We start from the raw sequence: 16,021 nt of genomic DNA on the forward strand, positions 1-16,021 counted from the left end.
GCATGAAAACCCTATGGATAGCAGCGGAGCATTGTCTACATAGTGCCAGAAGGCGAGAGGATGGTGCAAAAAGACCTCACAGGGGTCCACTCTGCTGTACACAGGGTGGCTAGGAGTCAGAATCAACTTGATGGCACTACCAACAACAAGCTAAGTAAAGAAAATTTAAATACTAGAGAAAGATGGGGAAGTGGGAGCTTTCCATGTGGTCCCAACCACTGTTAATACAACTGGTCTACATTTTAGTATATTTCCTTCTAGTTTCCTGCACTCTAAGAAAAGGATTTAGGGTTTTGATTCAACCTTTCCATTTTTTTTTTTTAATTATAGGGAGAAGTGGTTAATAGGCTTTGCTTCTCCTTTCTAGACTGTAAGCTTCTTGAGAATTCATTCACCTTTCCTTTTTTGATCTTCACAGGACTCTTCTGGCATTCTTTCCTGGCTTGGGAACCAATCTCTCCACTAAACTCTTTCCACTAACCAGCCTCACCTCCCATATCACTGCATATAGTCAGGTTTGAGGAGCTTTCTGTACTTTCTCTTCTCTGTGAGACTCCTCTCTCCAAGATATGTATTATATAATATATATAATATTCCAATTGGCTAAAACAATTTACATATAGATGTCACAATTGTTTCTGATTTTCCACTATTAAAACAGCACTTTGATAAACATTTCTGTTTATAAAGTTTCTCTGTATTTAGAATCTTTTCCCCTAGGATTCAATGAAAATTATGGGCCAGGGAATATGCATATTTTTAAAGTTCTTGATACATACTGCCAAAATGCACTCTGAACGGATGATTCCAATTTATACTGGACAGGGCTGGTTTCAATGTGAGTCAAAGGTTAAATATGTCTCAAGACAATATTCATTAACATTTCAGTGCCAATGTGAGTTTTGCAAAATGCCAGCTTTGTTCAGAAAGAAAGAATATTGCAGTTCTGGCCAGAGACTCTGCATTAGCTTTGCTACCAATTCTTTCCTCAGCAATTATGTAATGTTTGGCTATAAGCACTTATGGAAGAGAGGTGCAACAGAGAAGTCGAGGGAATGTTAGATTTAATAACCTCAATCATTGGTTTCAAGCTCCTCCCAAATTAAGTTCTTTAGAACTCAACAGGTTGTAATTTGCTTTTAAAAGGAACTTTTTTTGAGGAGAGAACCCATTTATCTCTATATCCCCAAGACCCAGTGCAGTGCCTTAGCATACAGTTGAAAATGTCTTAAATGAATAAATGAATGACTCCTACCTCATGCCAACAATCAACTTTTGTTTCTTTCTCTCTAGTTTTTAACGATTGTTCTCATTATCATTCATTTATTCCTACTTTGTGTCAGGAACTATTCCAGCCATCTTCACTACATTTTCCCCAACAATCATCTGAGATAGATATCACCATCATGCCCACTATCAGGTGAGAATATTGAGACTCTAAAAAGAATTATGTGAAAGCACCCCACACCAATCCAGGTACACAGTAAGTGCTCAATAAAGGTTAGCTAAATCTGCAATCACTCCTAACTGGCTTGCTCTTCAGAATTCTGGTTTACATTCAGATCTACTGACACCTGAGGTGACTGGAGATGACAATGGACAGAATAGCTGCAATGGATATAAAGGTTAACTTGGGCACCTCCTTCTCCCTCTAACCTTTCAGGGCTAGTGTCTAATGTCAACTGCTACCACAAATCCCCTGTTAGGCAGGTCCACCCAGGTCTCTCTTACTGAGAAATATTCCTTGCTCCAAGAAGATCTTTCCTTCCTTCCTCCTCCCCTCAGAGCTAACTCCCCTTCCACGAATTACCCTCCCAAGGATTTAGGACAACACTGCATTTAATTACAGCAGTTTACACAAAAGTGTAATTGACTGAAAGCATTAGTAAGAGAAGAGCAGTATTTATCTTTAGGGCAAAAAATACCCTGAACCCCAATCAATACCTAACTAGTAAAACGCATAGGGGAGATTGGAGAAAAGTGTGTGAACTATTCTATACCCTTCTCCTACTCTAGCCATGGTCTAACTTCCTCCTCTCCCAAGTCAGAAGACAAGAGGATGTCAATACTACTTGGCAACCGACTTCCAAAATATTGTGATCCCTGATCTATCTCTTGCTTATGTATGATTCCAGGAAGGTGTCACAAACAATAGATGGTGTAGTATTTTAACCAGATGTCTCATTCAACTATCTAGATAGGAACTGGGTAACTAGAGTAATCATCTCATCCATTTATACTAACAAATACTGTAGGAGGATGGTGTGAAATCTCAATTGAAATCTAAGTACTCTTTAAACTCCGGTTGGCTTGTTGGCTCTAGCTTGCTGAGGATCCATACTTTTACTTTTGTTTTCAGTTACTCTCAGAGAGAAACTTGGCAAAAACCAGGGATTTCTGTTCTCTCCTTTCTACCACAGAGATAACTTTGCTTTATGCAATAAGCAGGAGTGGCAGGAGAAATGGAATTTGAAGTCCCTTCAGGAAGTCAAGTGATCACACCTAGTCTCTGATCGATAACTAAAACTCTTAGATTCAGATCTTTATTATTCACATTTAATTACGGACTTCCCAAAGTAAATACCAGCAGGTTCCATTTACTAAGCACCTATTACTATGTAAAAGGCACTGTAAGTAATAAAGCCCTCAATTTCACCACTGAGAAAGCCGAGGATTCAAGAGGCTATGGACTTGTCTAAGAATAACGATAATTGGTGGAGCTGAGACTGAAACCTAGAATAGCTACCTCCAAAGTCCAGGTTGTCTCCTATACCACACTGCCTCCCATTATTATTTGATTAGTTCACGCTAGAAAACAAGAAATTTCAATAAATTCTCAATTCAGAAAATTTCAACAAAATTTTTTTCCAATTGACAATAAAATATCTGGAGTTTTTCTAATTTTCACACTAAAGAGTAAAGATAAATTGAGGACATTAATTCAACCCCTGATTTTTCACAAAAGGAAACTGAGGCTTAGCGAAGTAAACAAGCTTTCCCAAGTCACAGAGCATCAGGGTGGCAGAATTGTCCAGTCTTCATATTCATAGTCTCTTCTTTCTTCACTGTACCTACTTGTATTAAATATCAGCTCACAGATGTATATAAAATTGTTCTCCTTTATGCCCAGGGTCAACAATTTATTGGTATAGTTTTGCTATATGGACACAGAGTTTGGTGTCAAATAAGACTGGAAAATGTTATATATCAAATCTCCATTTTGGAAATTCCTAATACATCTTTTAAAGGCTTTGAAAGGTCCTGCCTTTAGATAAAAAGAAAAGAAAATTTAACTTTACAACTTCACATAGCGGGAGGTCATTTTTTAAAGAACACTATTAATATCCATTGAAGAATTTTCCCATAGAATTGGCTTGGGAACCACAGATTTAGACCATCACTGAATGTTAAACCAATGGTCCAAGAGATAACTATACCCACATAGCAGATTCTTATATTTGATAATTGATTGACACAACGACAGTACACAAACGTGAATGTTTTATGTGCAAATATTTGAATCTACATTAAAATACCACATGGATGAACACTTCCCAAAAGAAACTCACAATATTCTTTATCCAAGCAATTAAGAGTAGGTGGAATAAGTGGTTGAGCTTTGTTGAAAAGTCAGACACCAGAATCTTCAATAATAGTTCATTCTAACTCTACCACTCATTAGCTTGGTAACCTTAGGCATCTTTCTGAGGTTTAGCTTCTTCACTTGTAAAATGTAAATAAAAGTAGTGATTAACCCACTGGGTTGTAAAGATTAAGTGTACAATGCTCAATTTAGTTATTAAGAAACATTAAAAATGAGAATGTTATCATAAAACTTTAGTTTCAGGTGGACAAGAAAAAGACATTTGTACATTAAATTGAGATGATCATGTGGATTTTTTCCTTCATTCTGTTAATGTGGTGTATTACACTGATAGATTTCCATAAGCTGAACCAACCTGTATTGCAAGAATAAATCGCACTTGGTCATGGTGTACAAAATCCTTTTAATATACTGCTGAATTCAGTTTGCTAGTCTTATGTTGAGGATTTCTGCACCAATGTTCATAAGGGATATTGATATGTAGTTTTCTTGCAGTGTCTTTATTTGGTATATCAGGGTAATGCTGGCCTCGTAGAATGAGTTAGGAAGTGTTCTCTCCTCTTCAACGTTTTAGAAAAGTTTGAGAAGGACTGGAATTAGTTTTCTAAATGTCTGATAGAATTCACCAGTGAAGCCATCAGGTCCAAGGCTTTTCTTTGTCGGGAGATTTTTGATTATACATTCTATCTCCTTACTAGTTATAGGTCTATTCAGATTTTCCACTTCTTTGCAATTCCATCTTGGTATGTTTTGCATTTCTAGGAATTTGTCCATCTCATCTAAGTTATCCAATTTGTGTGTGTACAACTGTTCACAGTACTTCCTTCTAAACATTTCAATTTCTGTAGAATCAGTAATATTCTTTCCATTTTCATTTCTGATTTCAGTTTTTGAATCTTCTCTCTTTTTTCTTAGTCCACCTAGCTAAAGGTTTGTCAATTTTGTTGATCTTTTCAAAGAACCAACTTTTGGTTTCATTGATTTTCTCTATTATTTTTCTATTCTCTATTTTGTTTATCTAGGCTCTAATCTTTTTTATTTCCTTCCTTCTGCGAGCACTGGGTCTTTTTATTCTTCTTCTAGTTCCTTGCGTTATAAAGTTAGGTTGTTGATTTGAGATCTTTCTTGTTTTTTAATGTAAGTGTTGAATAAAAATAAATTCCACCCCCTTAGCACTTCTTGCTGTGTCCCTTAAGTTTTGGCATGTTGTATTTTCATTTTCATGCATCTCTACATATTTAAATTTCCCTTGTGATTACTTTTTGATCCATTGGTTGTTTAAGAGTGTGTTGTTTAATCTACACAAATTTGTGAATTTTCCAGTTTTACTTCTGTTATTCATTTCTAATGTTATCTTGTGGTCAGAGAAGATACTTTGTATGATATCTTTTTAAATCTATTAAGACTTAATTTCTTAGGGCCGGCTCCGTGGCTTAGCGGTTAAGTGCGCGCGCTCTGATGCTGGCGGCCCGGGTTCGGATCCCGGGCACGCCTTCTCCGTCCAACGCGAGGCCGAGTCCCACGTACAGCAACTAGAAGGATGTGAACCTAAGACATACAACTGTCTACTGGGGCTTTGGGGGGAAAAAAATGAATAAATAAAATCTTTAAAAAAAAAAAAAAAAAAAAGACTTAATTTCTTATATGTAGAATACCATAAAGATTCCACACACAAAAAAACTTGTTAGAATAAATGAATTCAACAAAGTAGCAGAATACAAAGTCAACAAACAAGTTTCAGTTGCATTTCTTTACACTAACAATGAACACTCTAAAAAGGAAATTAAGAAAACAATTCCAGGAGGAGTGATGTCAGCATCACGGCAGAGTGAGTTGTTCTCTTGGTCTCTCCCCTCTAAGTTACAACTAAATGGACACTCATTAACCAGCAGAGGATTCCCTGCACAGCACAACAGGATGTCCTAAAGATCCACGCAGCAGTGCATGTGGAGGTCGGTGGACTGGATCCCCAGAAGGCAATGGAACTAGGTGAGCACACCTACCCCCACCACCACTGGGTGGCAACGACCTGGGTCATGGGTCCTCACACAGTAGCTTATGTGACTGTAAGAGGAGGCGGGGGCAGTCTGGCCTGTGCTAATGCTTTCAGAGTGGTAGCTCGGCCAGCGGGAGAGCCCACCTAGTGGCGAGGCTCAGCCTCTGAGAAAGAGCGCCCAGAAGCACAGCAGCTCAGCTCGTGAGCACAGAGCCAGCCTTGGTGTGCAAGAAAGCACCCCTCCCCTCCCACCTACCACAGTGGCTTGGCCGGTCCCCTGCTGAGTGCAGCGGTCCTGCACAAGAGGAACCCACTGAGGGAGCACAGGGGCCCTGCCTGTGCTTGAGTGTGTGACCTGCCAAGCAGCTGCAGCCAGCGTGCAAACCATAGAGAAGTCCTACCAGCACAACTTCAGGCACATGGGGTGGGATCCGAATACACAGCTCCTGCCCACCACCAGCAGTGGCAGGTGGAACCTGTGACTTGATACTACCACAAATGCGCCAGCAAAGGATCACTTACAGTAACATTTCAGAGCAGAAGAAAAATGCCAAGTCTCCAGAGACCAATCCTGAAGTCACAGAAATTTACAATCTAAATGACAGAGAATTCAAAATAGTTATCATAAAGAAACTCAAGGAATTACAAGAAAACTCAGAAAGACAGTTCAATGAGCTTGAGAATAAAATTAATGAGCAGAAGGAAGACTTCACCAAAGAGACTGAAACTCTAAAAAAAAAACAAACAGAAATTCTGGATAAAAAGAACACAATTAATGAGATAAAAAATAACCTAGGATCCATAAAAAATAGAGCTGATGTTATGGAGGACAGAAATAGTGATTTGAGAGGATAGAAATATAGAAAAGCTTCAGGTGGAAGAGGAGACAGAACTAAGATTTTTAAAAAATGAAAAAACTCGAGGAGAAAAGTCAAGATGGCAGCGTAAGCAGACTCTGAACTCACCTCCTCCCATGGACACAGCCAATTTACCACTACTCGTGGAAAAATTACCCCTGAGACAGACCTGAAAACTGGATAAGAGGAACTCCTGCAACAAAAGACAATCCTAATTGAGGTGGAAGAGGCAGAAACTCCTTTCTGAAGAGGAAAAACGCTTTCACAAGCCGCCAGCTTCACGGCTGCCTGGGAGCAGCCCACAGGTCCGCAGCCCTCCCTGGAGGAGCGGGGCCCTGAGCTGGGGAGCGCCCCCACTGTGGGCATTTTGTGGACCCAGCACAACTGAGATGAGTGGCATACTATCTGACTTTGCCTGCTACTAAAACATTGGGGAGTACCCCCAGAAAAGCATGTTCACAAAGAAATTAAAACTGGCTCTTAGAGGGCCCACACGCAAACTCACCCGTTTCAGAAAGCAACCTAAAATCACCAGAAAGAAAGGTGCACAGTGCTGTGGTGAAATGAGACTCACCTGATAGGCCCTGAGTGCATCTCGGTGAGGGTGAGACCTCTCCAGGGACTGGGACATTGGCGGCGGCCATTGTTGTGGCCTGGTGTGGGCGTGCTGACACAGACCATTGGAGTTCTCCCTGGGGCCTGCTAGCCCAGGTCTGCCCCACCCACTAGAGCACCAATTTAATCCAGCTTAGCCAGGGCAGGCAGCCCACCCTACGGACTGGCCCCACCCAACAACAAGCCCTCAGGCAACTTGTGGGCCTGCATAGATTGGTGACTGGATTCTCTGCAGCCTGGCAACTGAGCCCACTTCAGTGGGGCAGGGCATGCACCACAAGGAGTGGGTGGAGAGTGTGGGGCAGGGGTGGTGTGTGTGGGGCTCCTGCCTTGGAGAGACTGGGTCCACTTCAGGAGGTCGGGGCGCGCACACGGTGCAGGACTGTGTTGACTATGTGTGCAGTCCTGTGGGCGGCAGGGCTTGTCAGCTGCAGAAGACTTGTGCTTCTCAAAAGACCCACATAGGGGGTTTGCCCCACCTTCCAAAGCCTGAAACAATTGGGTGCTCCTGTGCCTGAGGCCAGCCCCACCCAGCTGCAATCCTCAGAGAGCTGACAAGAGACCTAAAGGCTGGAGGCTTATGGCAATTGTAAGGCCCTGAGCCTAACAACCTGCCAGGCTGTGGGTCTACTCACTTAAAAGAAATACTGCAACACAAATGTGGTATTAGAACTTGCAGCCAACTGTCCTGGGGCTCCCCACACCTGATAAAGAGACTGAAGGGCGCACAACAACTATAAGCAGCTGAGCATTACAACAGCTGGCCAGGAGCATAACTCAGCCTCCCTGGGCGCCTACAGGGAGAGCAAACAGGCCACAACAGAAGGACACACATAGCCCACATAGGGGTCACCCCTGGAACATTGAGAATTGAGGGAAGCACATGGCAGGCCTCCTAAGCCATCACTTACATAAGGTCACCTATCCAAGAGCAGGAGACGTAGCTGACCTACCTAATACGTAGACACAAGCACAGGGAAAGAGGCAAAATGAGGAGGCAAAGGAATACATTCCAAGTAAGGGAACAGGACAAAACCCCAGAAAAGGAACTAAGTGAAACAGAAATGAGCAACCTACCCAACAGAGAGTTCAAACAAAGAGTATTAAGGATGCTCACTGATCTGGGGAGAAGAATAGATGAACTCAGTGAGAATGTCAACAAAGAAATGGAAGATATAAAAAAGAACCAATCAGAAGTGAAGAATACAATACAGGAAATGAAAAATTCACTAGAGGGACTCAAAAGCAGAGTAGAGGATACAGAAGAACGGATCTGCAAGCTGGACGAAAGACTAGAAGAAATTACCCAAGCTGAACAGGTAAAAGAGAAAAGAATTAAAAAGAGTGAGGACAGTCTAAGGGACCTCTCGGACAACATCAAGCGCACTAACATCCGTGTTATAGGTGTCCCGGAAGGAGAAGAGCGAGACAAAGGTGCAGAGAATCTATTTCAAGAAATAATAGATGAAAAATTCCCTAACCTAAGGAAGGAAACAGACATCCAGGTACAGGAAGCAGAGAGAGCCCCAAACAAGATAAACCCAAAGAGGCCCACACCAAGACACATCATAATCAAAATGTCCAGAATTAAAGATAAAGAGAGAATCCTAAAGCCACAACAGAAAGACAAGTTACATACAAAGGAAATCCCATAAGGCTATCAGCTGACTTCTCAGCAGAAACCTTACAGACTAGAAGAGAGTGGCACGATATATTTAAAGCGCTAAAAGGAAAAAACTTACAGCCAAGAATACTCTACCCAGCAAGGTTATCATTCAAAATGGAAGGAGAGATCAAAAATTTCCCAGACAAGCAACATAAGGATTACAAGTATTCCAGAGGGAGAAAAGAACAGAGAGATTTGTTCAAAGAAATGATAGCTGAGAACTTCCCAAACCTGGGAAAGGAACTGGACTTACAAGTACATGAAGAGAACAGAACTCTTAATTACATCAATGCAAAAAAACCTTCTCCAAAATTGATGACATAAAGAAATGGAAAGACATCCCATGCAGATGGATTGGAAGAATAAACATAGTTAAAATGTCTATATTACCTAAAGCAATCTACAGATTCAATGCAATCCCAATCAGAATCCCAATGACATTCTTAATGGAAATAGAAAAAAGAATACTAAAATTCACATTGGGCAACAAAAGACCCTGAATAGCTAAAGCAATCTTAAGAAAAAACAACAAAGCTGGAGGCATCACAATCCCTGACTTCAAAACATACTACAGGGCCGGCCCTGTGGCTTGGCAGTTAGGGGTGCGCGTTCCGCTGCTGGCGGCCCGGGTTCGGATCCCGGGCACACACCAGCGCACCGCTTGTCCGGCCATGCTGGGGCCGCGTCCCACATGCAGAAACTGGCAGGATGTGCAGCTGTGGCATGCAGCTACTGGGGCTTTGGGGAAAAAAAAAAAGGAGGAGGATTGGCGGTGGATGTTGGCTCGGAGCCGGTCTTCCTCGGCAAGGGGAGGAGGACTGGCATGGATGTTGGCTCAGGGCTGATCTTCCTCACAAAAAAAAAATACTACAAAGCAATAGTAATCAAAACAGCATAGTACTGGTACAAAAACAGACACATAGATCAATGGAACAGAATTGAAAGCCCAGACATAAAACCACACATACACAGACAGCTAATTTTCGACAAAGGAGCTAAGAACATACAGTGGAGAAAGGAAAGTCTCTTCAATAAATGGTGTTGGGAAAACTGGACCGCCACATGCAAAAGAATGAAAGTGGACCATCTGCTATCGCCATTCACAAAAATTCACTCAGAATGGATCAAAGACCTGAAGGTGAGACCTGAAACTATAAAACTCATAGAAGAAAATATAGGCAACACACCATATGACATTGGTCATAAAGGAATCTTTTCAGATGACTTTCCTACCCAGACTAGGGAAACTAAAGAAAAAATAAACAAGTGGGACTTTATCAGATCAAAGAGCTTCTACAAGACAAATGAAACCAGAATCAAGATGAACAGACAACCCACCAGCTGGGAGAGAATATTTGCAAAACATACATCTGACAAGGGGTTAATCTCCATAATATATAAAGAACTCACACAACTGAACAACAAAAAAACAAACAACCCGGTCAAAAAATGGGCAGAGGAAATGAACAGACACTTCTCCAAAGAAGATATACAGATGGCCAATAGGCACATGAAAACATGTTCAACATCACTAATCATCAGGGAAATGCAAATCAAAACAACACTAAGATATCACCTCACGCCCGTTAGAATGGCTATAACCACCAAGACAAAAAACAACAAGTGTTGGAGAGGATGTGGAGAAACAGGAACCCTCATACACAGCTGGTGGGAATGCAAACTGGTGCAGCCTCTATGGAAAACGGTATGGAGATTCCTCAAAGAATTAAAAATAGAGATACCCTATGATCCAGCTATCCCACTACTGGGAATCTATCCAACGAACCTGAAATGAACAATCCAAAGAGGCTTATGCACTCCTATGTTCATTGCAGCATTATTCACTACAGCCAAGAAGTGGAAGCAACCTAAGTGTCCCTCAACTGATGAGTGGATCAAGACAATATGGTATACAGATACAATGGAATACTACTCAGCCATAAAAAAAAGACAAAATCGTCCCATTTGCAACAACATGGATGGGCCTGGAGGGTATTATGTTAAGTGAAATCAGCCAGAAAGAGAAAGACAAATACTGTATGATCTCACTCATATGTGGAATATAAACCAACACATGGACAGAGTAAACTGTATTGTGGTTACCAGGGGCAATGGGGGTGGGGGGTGGGCACAAGGGGTGAAGGGAGACACATATATGGTGATGGACAAACAAAAATGTACAACCCAAAATTTCACAATGTTATAAACTATTAAAACATCAATTAAAAAAAAACAAAAACAAACAAAAAAACCAAAAAAAAAAAACCTTCTCCAAGACATGTAATAGTAAAACGGCAAAAATCAACGACAAAAAAAAATATCAAGGGCAGCAAAACAGAAGAAAACAACCTACAAAAGAACCCTCGTCAGGCTTTCAGAGGCTTTCTCAGCAGAAACTTTACAGGCTAGAAGAGAATGGAATGATATATTCAAAATACTGAAAGACAAAAACTTTCAGCCAAGAATACTCTATCAACTGAAACTATACTTCAGATAAGATGGAGAAACAAAAGCTTTCCTAGATAAACAAAAGCTAAGGGATTTCACTGCCCCAGGCCTACCTTACAAGAAACACTAAAGGGAGTCCTCTCATCTGAAACTAAAAAGCAAACGTTTACAAAACCTTGAGCAAGAAGATAAACAGAATCAGAAAACTGCAGCTCTATATCAGAGTAGGTTAGTAAACAATTATAACATAAAAGACAAAGGGAAGGAAAGCATCAAAAATAACTATAAACACTTCAATTTAGTCATAAACTCGCAACACAGAAAAGAACGGTTTGTGACAACAATAACTCAGAAGGGGAAGAGGAAACAGATGGAACCTGCTTAAGCTAAAGGAGATAAAAGCCTATCAGAAAATGGACTATCTCATCTATGAGATCTTTTATACAAACCTCATGCTAACCACTAAATAAAAAATTAGAGCAGAACCACAAATCATAAATATAGAGAAAACTCAGAAAACCACCAAATTGAAATGGCAGTCGGAAATACAAGGGAAAAGAAACAATGGAAATATGTAACAACTGGAAAACAAGAGATAAAATGGCACTATTAAGCCCTCATATATCAATAATCACTCTAAATGTAAATGAATTAAATTCTCCAATCAAAGGACACAGAGTGGCTGGATGGATTAAAAAATAAGATTCAACAATACGCTGCCCCCAAGAAACACATCTCAGCTCTAAAGACAAACATAGGCTCAGAGTGAAGGGATGGAAGATGATACTCCAAGCAAATGGCAAGCAAAACAAAGCAGATACTTTGCCATACTTCTATCAGAAAAAGCAAACTTCAAGATAAAAAAGACAATGACAGACAAAGAGGGGCAGTATATAATGATAAAAGGGACATTCCACCTAGAGGACATAACACTTATGAATATATATGCACCCAATACATGAGCACCAAAGTATATAAAGTAACTATTAACACACCTAAAAGGAAAAACTGACAGAAACACAATAATAGTAGGGGACCTCAACACCCCACTTACATCAATGGATAGATCCTCCAGACAGAAAATCAACAAGGAAACAGTGGCCTGGAATTAAATACTAGACCAGATGGACTTAATAGATATATATAGAATGTTCCATCCAAAAACAGCAGAATACACATTCTTCTCAAGTGCACATGGAACATTCTCAAAGACAGACCATATACTGGGAAACAAAGCAAGCCTCAATAAACTTAAGACGACCAAAATCGTATCAAGCATCTTTTCCGACAACAATGTTATGAAACTGGAAATCAACTACAAGAAAAAAGTTCGGAAATTCAGTCTCTTATGTGGAGACTAAGAAACACACTATTGGACAACCACTGGATCAATGAAGAAATCAACAGAGAAATCAAAAAAACCTGGAGACAAATGAAAATGAAAACACAACATACCAACTCTTACCGGATGCAGCAAAAGTGGTGCTAAGAGGGAAATTTATAGCAATACAGGCCTACCTCAACAAAGAAGAAAAATCTCAAATAAATAATCTTAATCTAACAGAAGTAGAAAAAGAAGAAAAAACAAAGCCCAAAGTCAGCAGGAAGGAAATAATAAACATCAGAGCAGAAATAAATGAAATAGAGACTAAAAAAACAATAGAAGGATCAACGAAACTAAGAGCTGGTTCTTTGAGAAGATAAACAAAATCAACAAACCCTTAGCCAAACTCACTAAGGAAAAAGACATAAGGCTCAAATAAATAAAATTAAAAATGAAAGAGAAATTACAACAGATACCACAGAAATACAAAGGATTATAAGAGAATACTATGAAAAACTATATGCCAACAAATTGGATAACCTAGAAGAAATGGATAAATTCTTAGACTCATACAACCTCCCAAAACTGAATCAAGAAGAAATAGAGAATCTGAATAGACCAATCATAAGTAAAGAGATTGAAACTGTAACCAAAAACCTCACAAAAAACAAAAGTCCAGGACCAGATGGCTTCTCTGGAGAATTCTACAAACACTCAAAAAAGATCTAATACCTATCCTTCAAACTATTCCAAAATACTGAAGAAGATGGAATGCTTCCTAACTCATTCCATGAGGCCAACATTACCCTGATACTAAAACCAGACAAGGACAACACAAAGAAGGAAAATTACAGGCCAATATCGCTGACGAACATAGATGCAAAGATCCTCAACAAAATATTGGCAAACTGAATACAGCAATACATTAAAAAGATCATACACCATGATCAAGTGAGATTTATACCAGGGATGTAGGGATGGTTCAACATCCATAAATTGATCAAAGTGATACCTCACATTAACAAAATGAGGAATAAAAATCATATGATCATCTCAAGAGACGCAGAGAAAGCATCTGACAAGATCCAACATCCATGTATGATAAAAAACTCTCAATAAAGTGGGTCTAGAAGGAAAGTACCTCAACATAATAAAGGCCATATATGACAAACCCACAGCCAACATCATACTTAATGGTGAAAAACTGAAAGCCATCCACATCATACTTAACGATGAAAAACTGAAAGCCATCCCTCTGAGAATAGGAACAAAACAAGGGTGCCCACTTTCACCACTCCTATTCAACATAGTCCAGGAGGTTCTGGCCAGAGCAATTAGGCAATAAAAAGAAATAAAAAGTATCCAAATTGAAAAGGAAGAAGTAAAACTCACTGGTTGTGGACAACATGATTCTATATATAGAAAATCCTAAAGAATCTACCAGAAAACTATTAGAAATAATCAACAACTACAGCAAAGTGGCAGGGTACAAAATCAACTTACAAAAATCGGTTGCATTTCTATACACTAATAATGAACTAGCAGAAAGAGAACTCAAGAATACAATCCCACTTACAATTGCAACAAAATGAATAAAATATCTAGGAATAAATTTAACCAAGGAGTGGAAAGACCTATACAGTGAAAACTGTAAGACATTATTGAAAGAGAGCAAAGAAGATATACAGAAATGGAAAGATATTCCATGCTCATGGATTGGAAGAATAAACATAGTTAAAATGTCCATATTACCTAAAGCAATCTACAGATTCAATGCAATCCCAATCAGAATCCCAACGACATTCTTCACGGTAATAGAACAAAGAATCCTAAAATTTATATGGAACAACAAAAAACCCCAAATAGCCAAAGTAATCCTGAGAAAAAAGAACAAACTGGAGGCATCACAATCCCTGACTTCAAAATATATACAAAGCTATAGCAATCAAAGCAGCATGGTACTGGCACAAAAACAGACACACAGGGCTGGCCCTGTGGCTTAGCGGTTAGGTGCGCGCGCTCCGCTGCTGGCGGCCTGGGTTCGGATCCCGGGCGTGCACCGCTTCTCCGGCCATGCTGAGGCCACGTCCCACATACAGCAACTAGAAGGATGTGCAGCTATGACATACAACTATCTACTGGGGCTTTGGGGAGAAATAAAATAAATAAAAAAAATCTTTAAATAAAAAAAAAAAAAAAACCAGACACACAGATTAATGGAACAGAATTGAAAGCCCAGAAATAAAACCACACATCTATGGACAGCTAACCTTTGACAAAGAAGCCAAGAACATACAATGGAGAAAGGAAAGTCTCTTCAATAAATGGTGTTGGCAAAACTGGACAGCCACGTGCAAAAGAATGAAAGTAGACCATTACCTTACACCATACACAAAAATTAACTCAAAATGGATTATAGACTTGAATGTAACACCTGAAACCATAAAACTCCTAGAAGAAAATATAAGTAGTACACTCTATGACATCGGTCTTAGCAGCATCTTTGAAAAGATTTGAAAATACCATGTCTACTTAGGCAAGGGAAACAAAAGAAAAAATAAACAAATGGAACTACATCAGACTAAAAAGCTTCTGCAAGGCAAAGTAAACCTGAACAAAATGAAAAGACAACCCACGAACTGGGAGAAAATATTTGCAAATTATATATCCAACATGGGGTTAATTTCCAAAATATATAAAGAACTCATACAACTCAACAACAAAAAGATAAACAATCTGACCAAAAAATGGGCAGAGGATATGAACAGACATTTTTCCAAAGAAGATATACAGATGGCCAACAAGCACATGAAAAGATGTTGAACATCACTAATTATTAGGGAAATGCAAATCAAAACTACAATGAGATATCACCTCAAACCCATCAGAATGGCTATAATTAACAAGACGAGAAATAATGTGTTGGAGAGGATGTGGAGAAAAGGGAACCCTCATACACTGCTGGTGGGAATGCAAACCGGTGCAGCTACTATGGAAAACAGTATGGAGATTCCTCAAAAAATTAAAAATAGAAATACCATAGGATCCAGCTATCCCACTCCTGAGTATTTATCCAACAAACATGAAGTCAACAATACAAAGAGATCTATGCACCCCTATGTTCAATGCAGCACTATTCACAATAGGCAAGACATGGAAGCAATCCAAGTGTCCATCAACTGATGAATGGGTAAAGATGTGGTATATATATATACAATGGAACACTACCCAGCCATTAAAAAAAGACAAAATCATCTCATTTGCAACAACATGGATGGACCTTGAGGGTATTATTGTAAGTGAAATAAGCCAGAGAGAGAAAGACAAACACTGTATGATTTCACTCATATGTGGAAGATAAACAAACACATGGATAAAGAGAACAGATTAGTGGTTACCAGAGGGGCAGGGGGTTGGGGGTAGGTGAAAGGGGTAAAGCAGCACATATGTATGGTGACAGACAGAAACGAGACTATTGGCAATGAGCACGATGTAGTCTATACAGAAACTG

The 16,021-nt window shown here is 39.6% G+C and overlaps 1 protein-coding gene across 3 annotated transcripts in view; it reads right to left on the minus strand.

The window, feature by feature from the left end:
* Window positions 1-16,021, minus strand: part of FAF2 (Fas associated factor family member 2) — a 70,889-nt gene that overhangs the window by 34,901 nt on the left and 19,967 nt on the right. The window contains exon 1 of one of the 3 annotated variants that reach the window (XM_087429386.1): window positions 7,032-7,103. The exons of the other annotated variants lie outside the window; for them this stretch is intronic. Coding sequence (XP_087285512.1) covers window positions 7,032-7,088 — 57 coding nt within the window. The 5' untranslated portion in view covers window positions 7,089-7,103. Of the gene's footprint in view, window positions 1-7,031; window positions 7,104-16,021 lie in introns of those variants that run through there. 3 annotated transcript variants of the gene reach the window in all.

This window comes from Ceratotherium simum, chromosome 4 (assembly GCF_057802395.1).
Source record: "Ceratotherium simum simum isolate JZ-2026a chromosome 4, ASM5780239v1, whole genome shotgun sequence".
Taxonomy (NCBI): domain Eukaryota; kingdom Metazoa; phylum Chordata; class Mammalia; order Perissodactyla; family Rhinocerotidae; genus Ceratotherium; species Ceratotherium simum.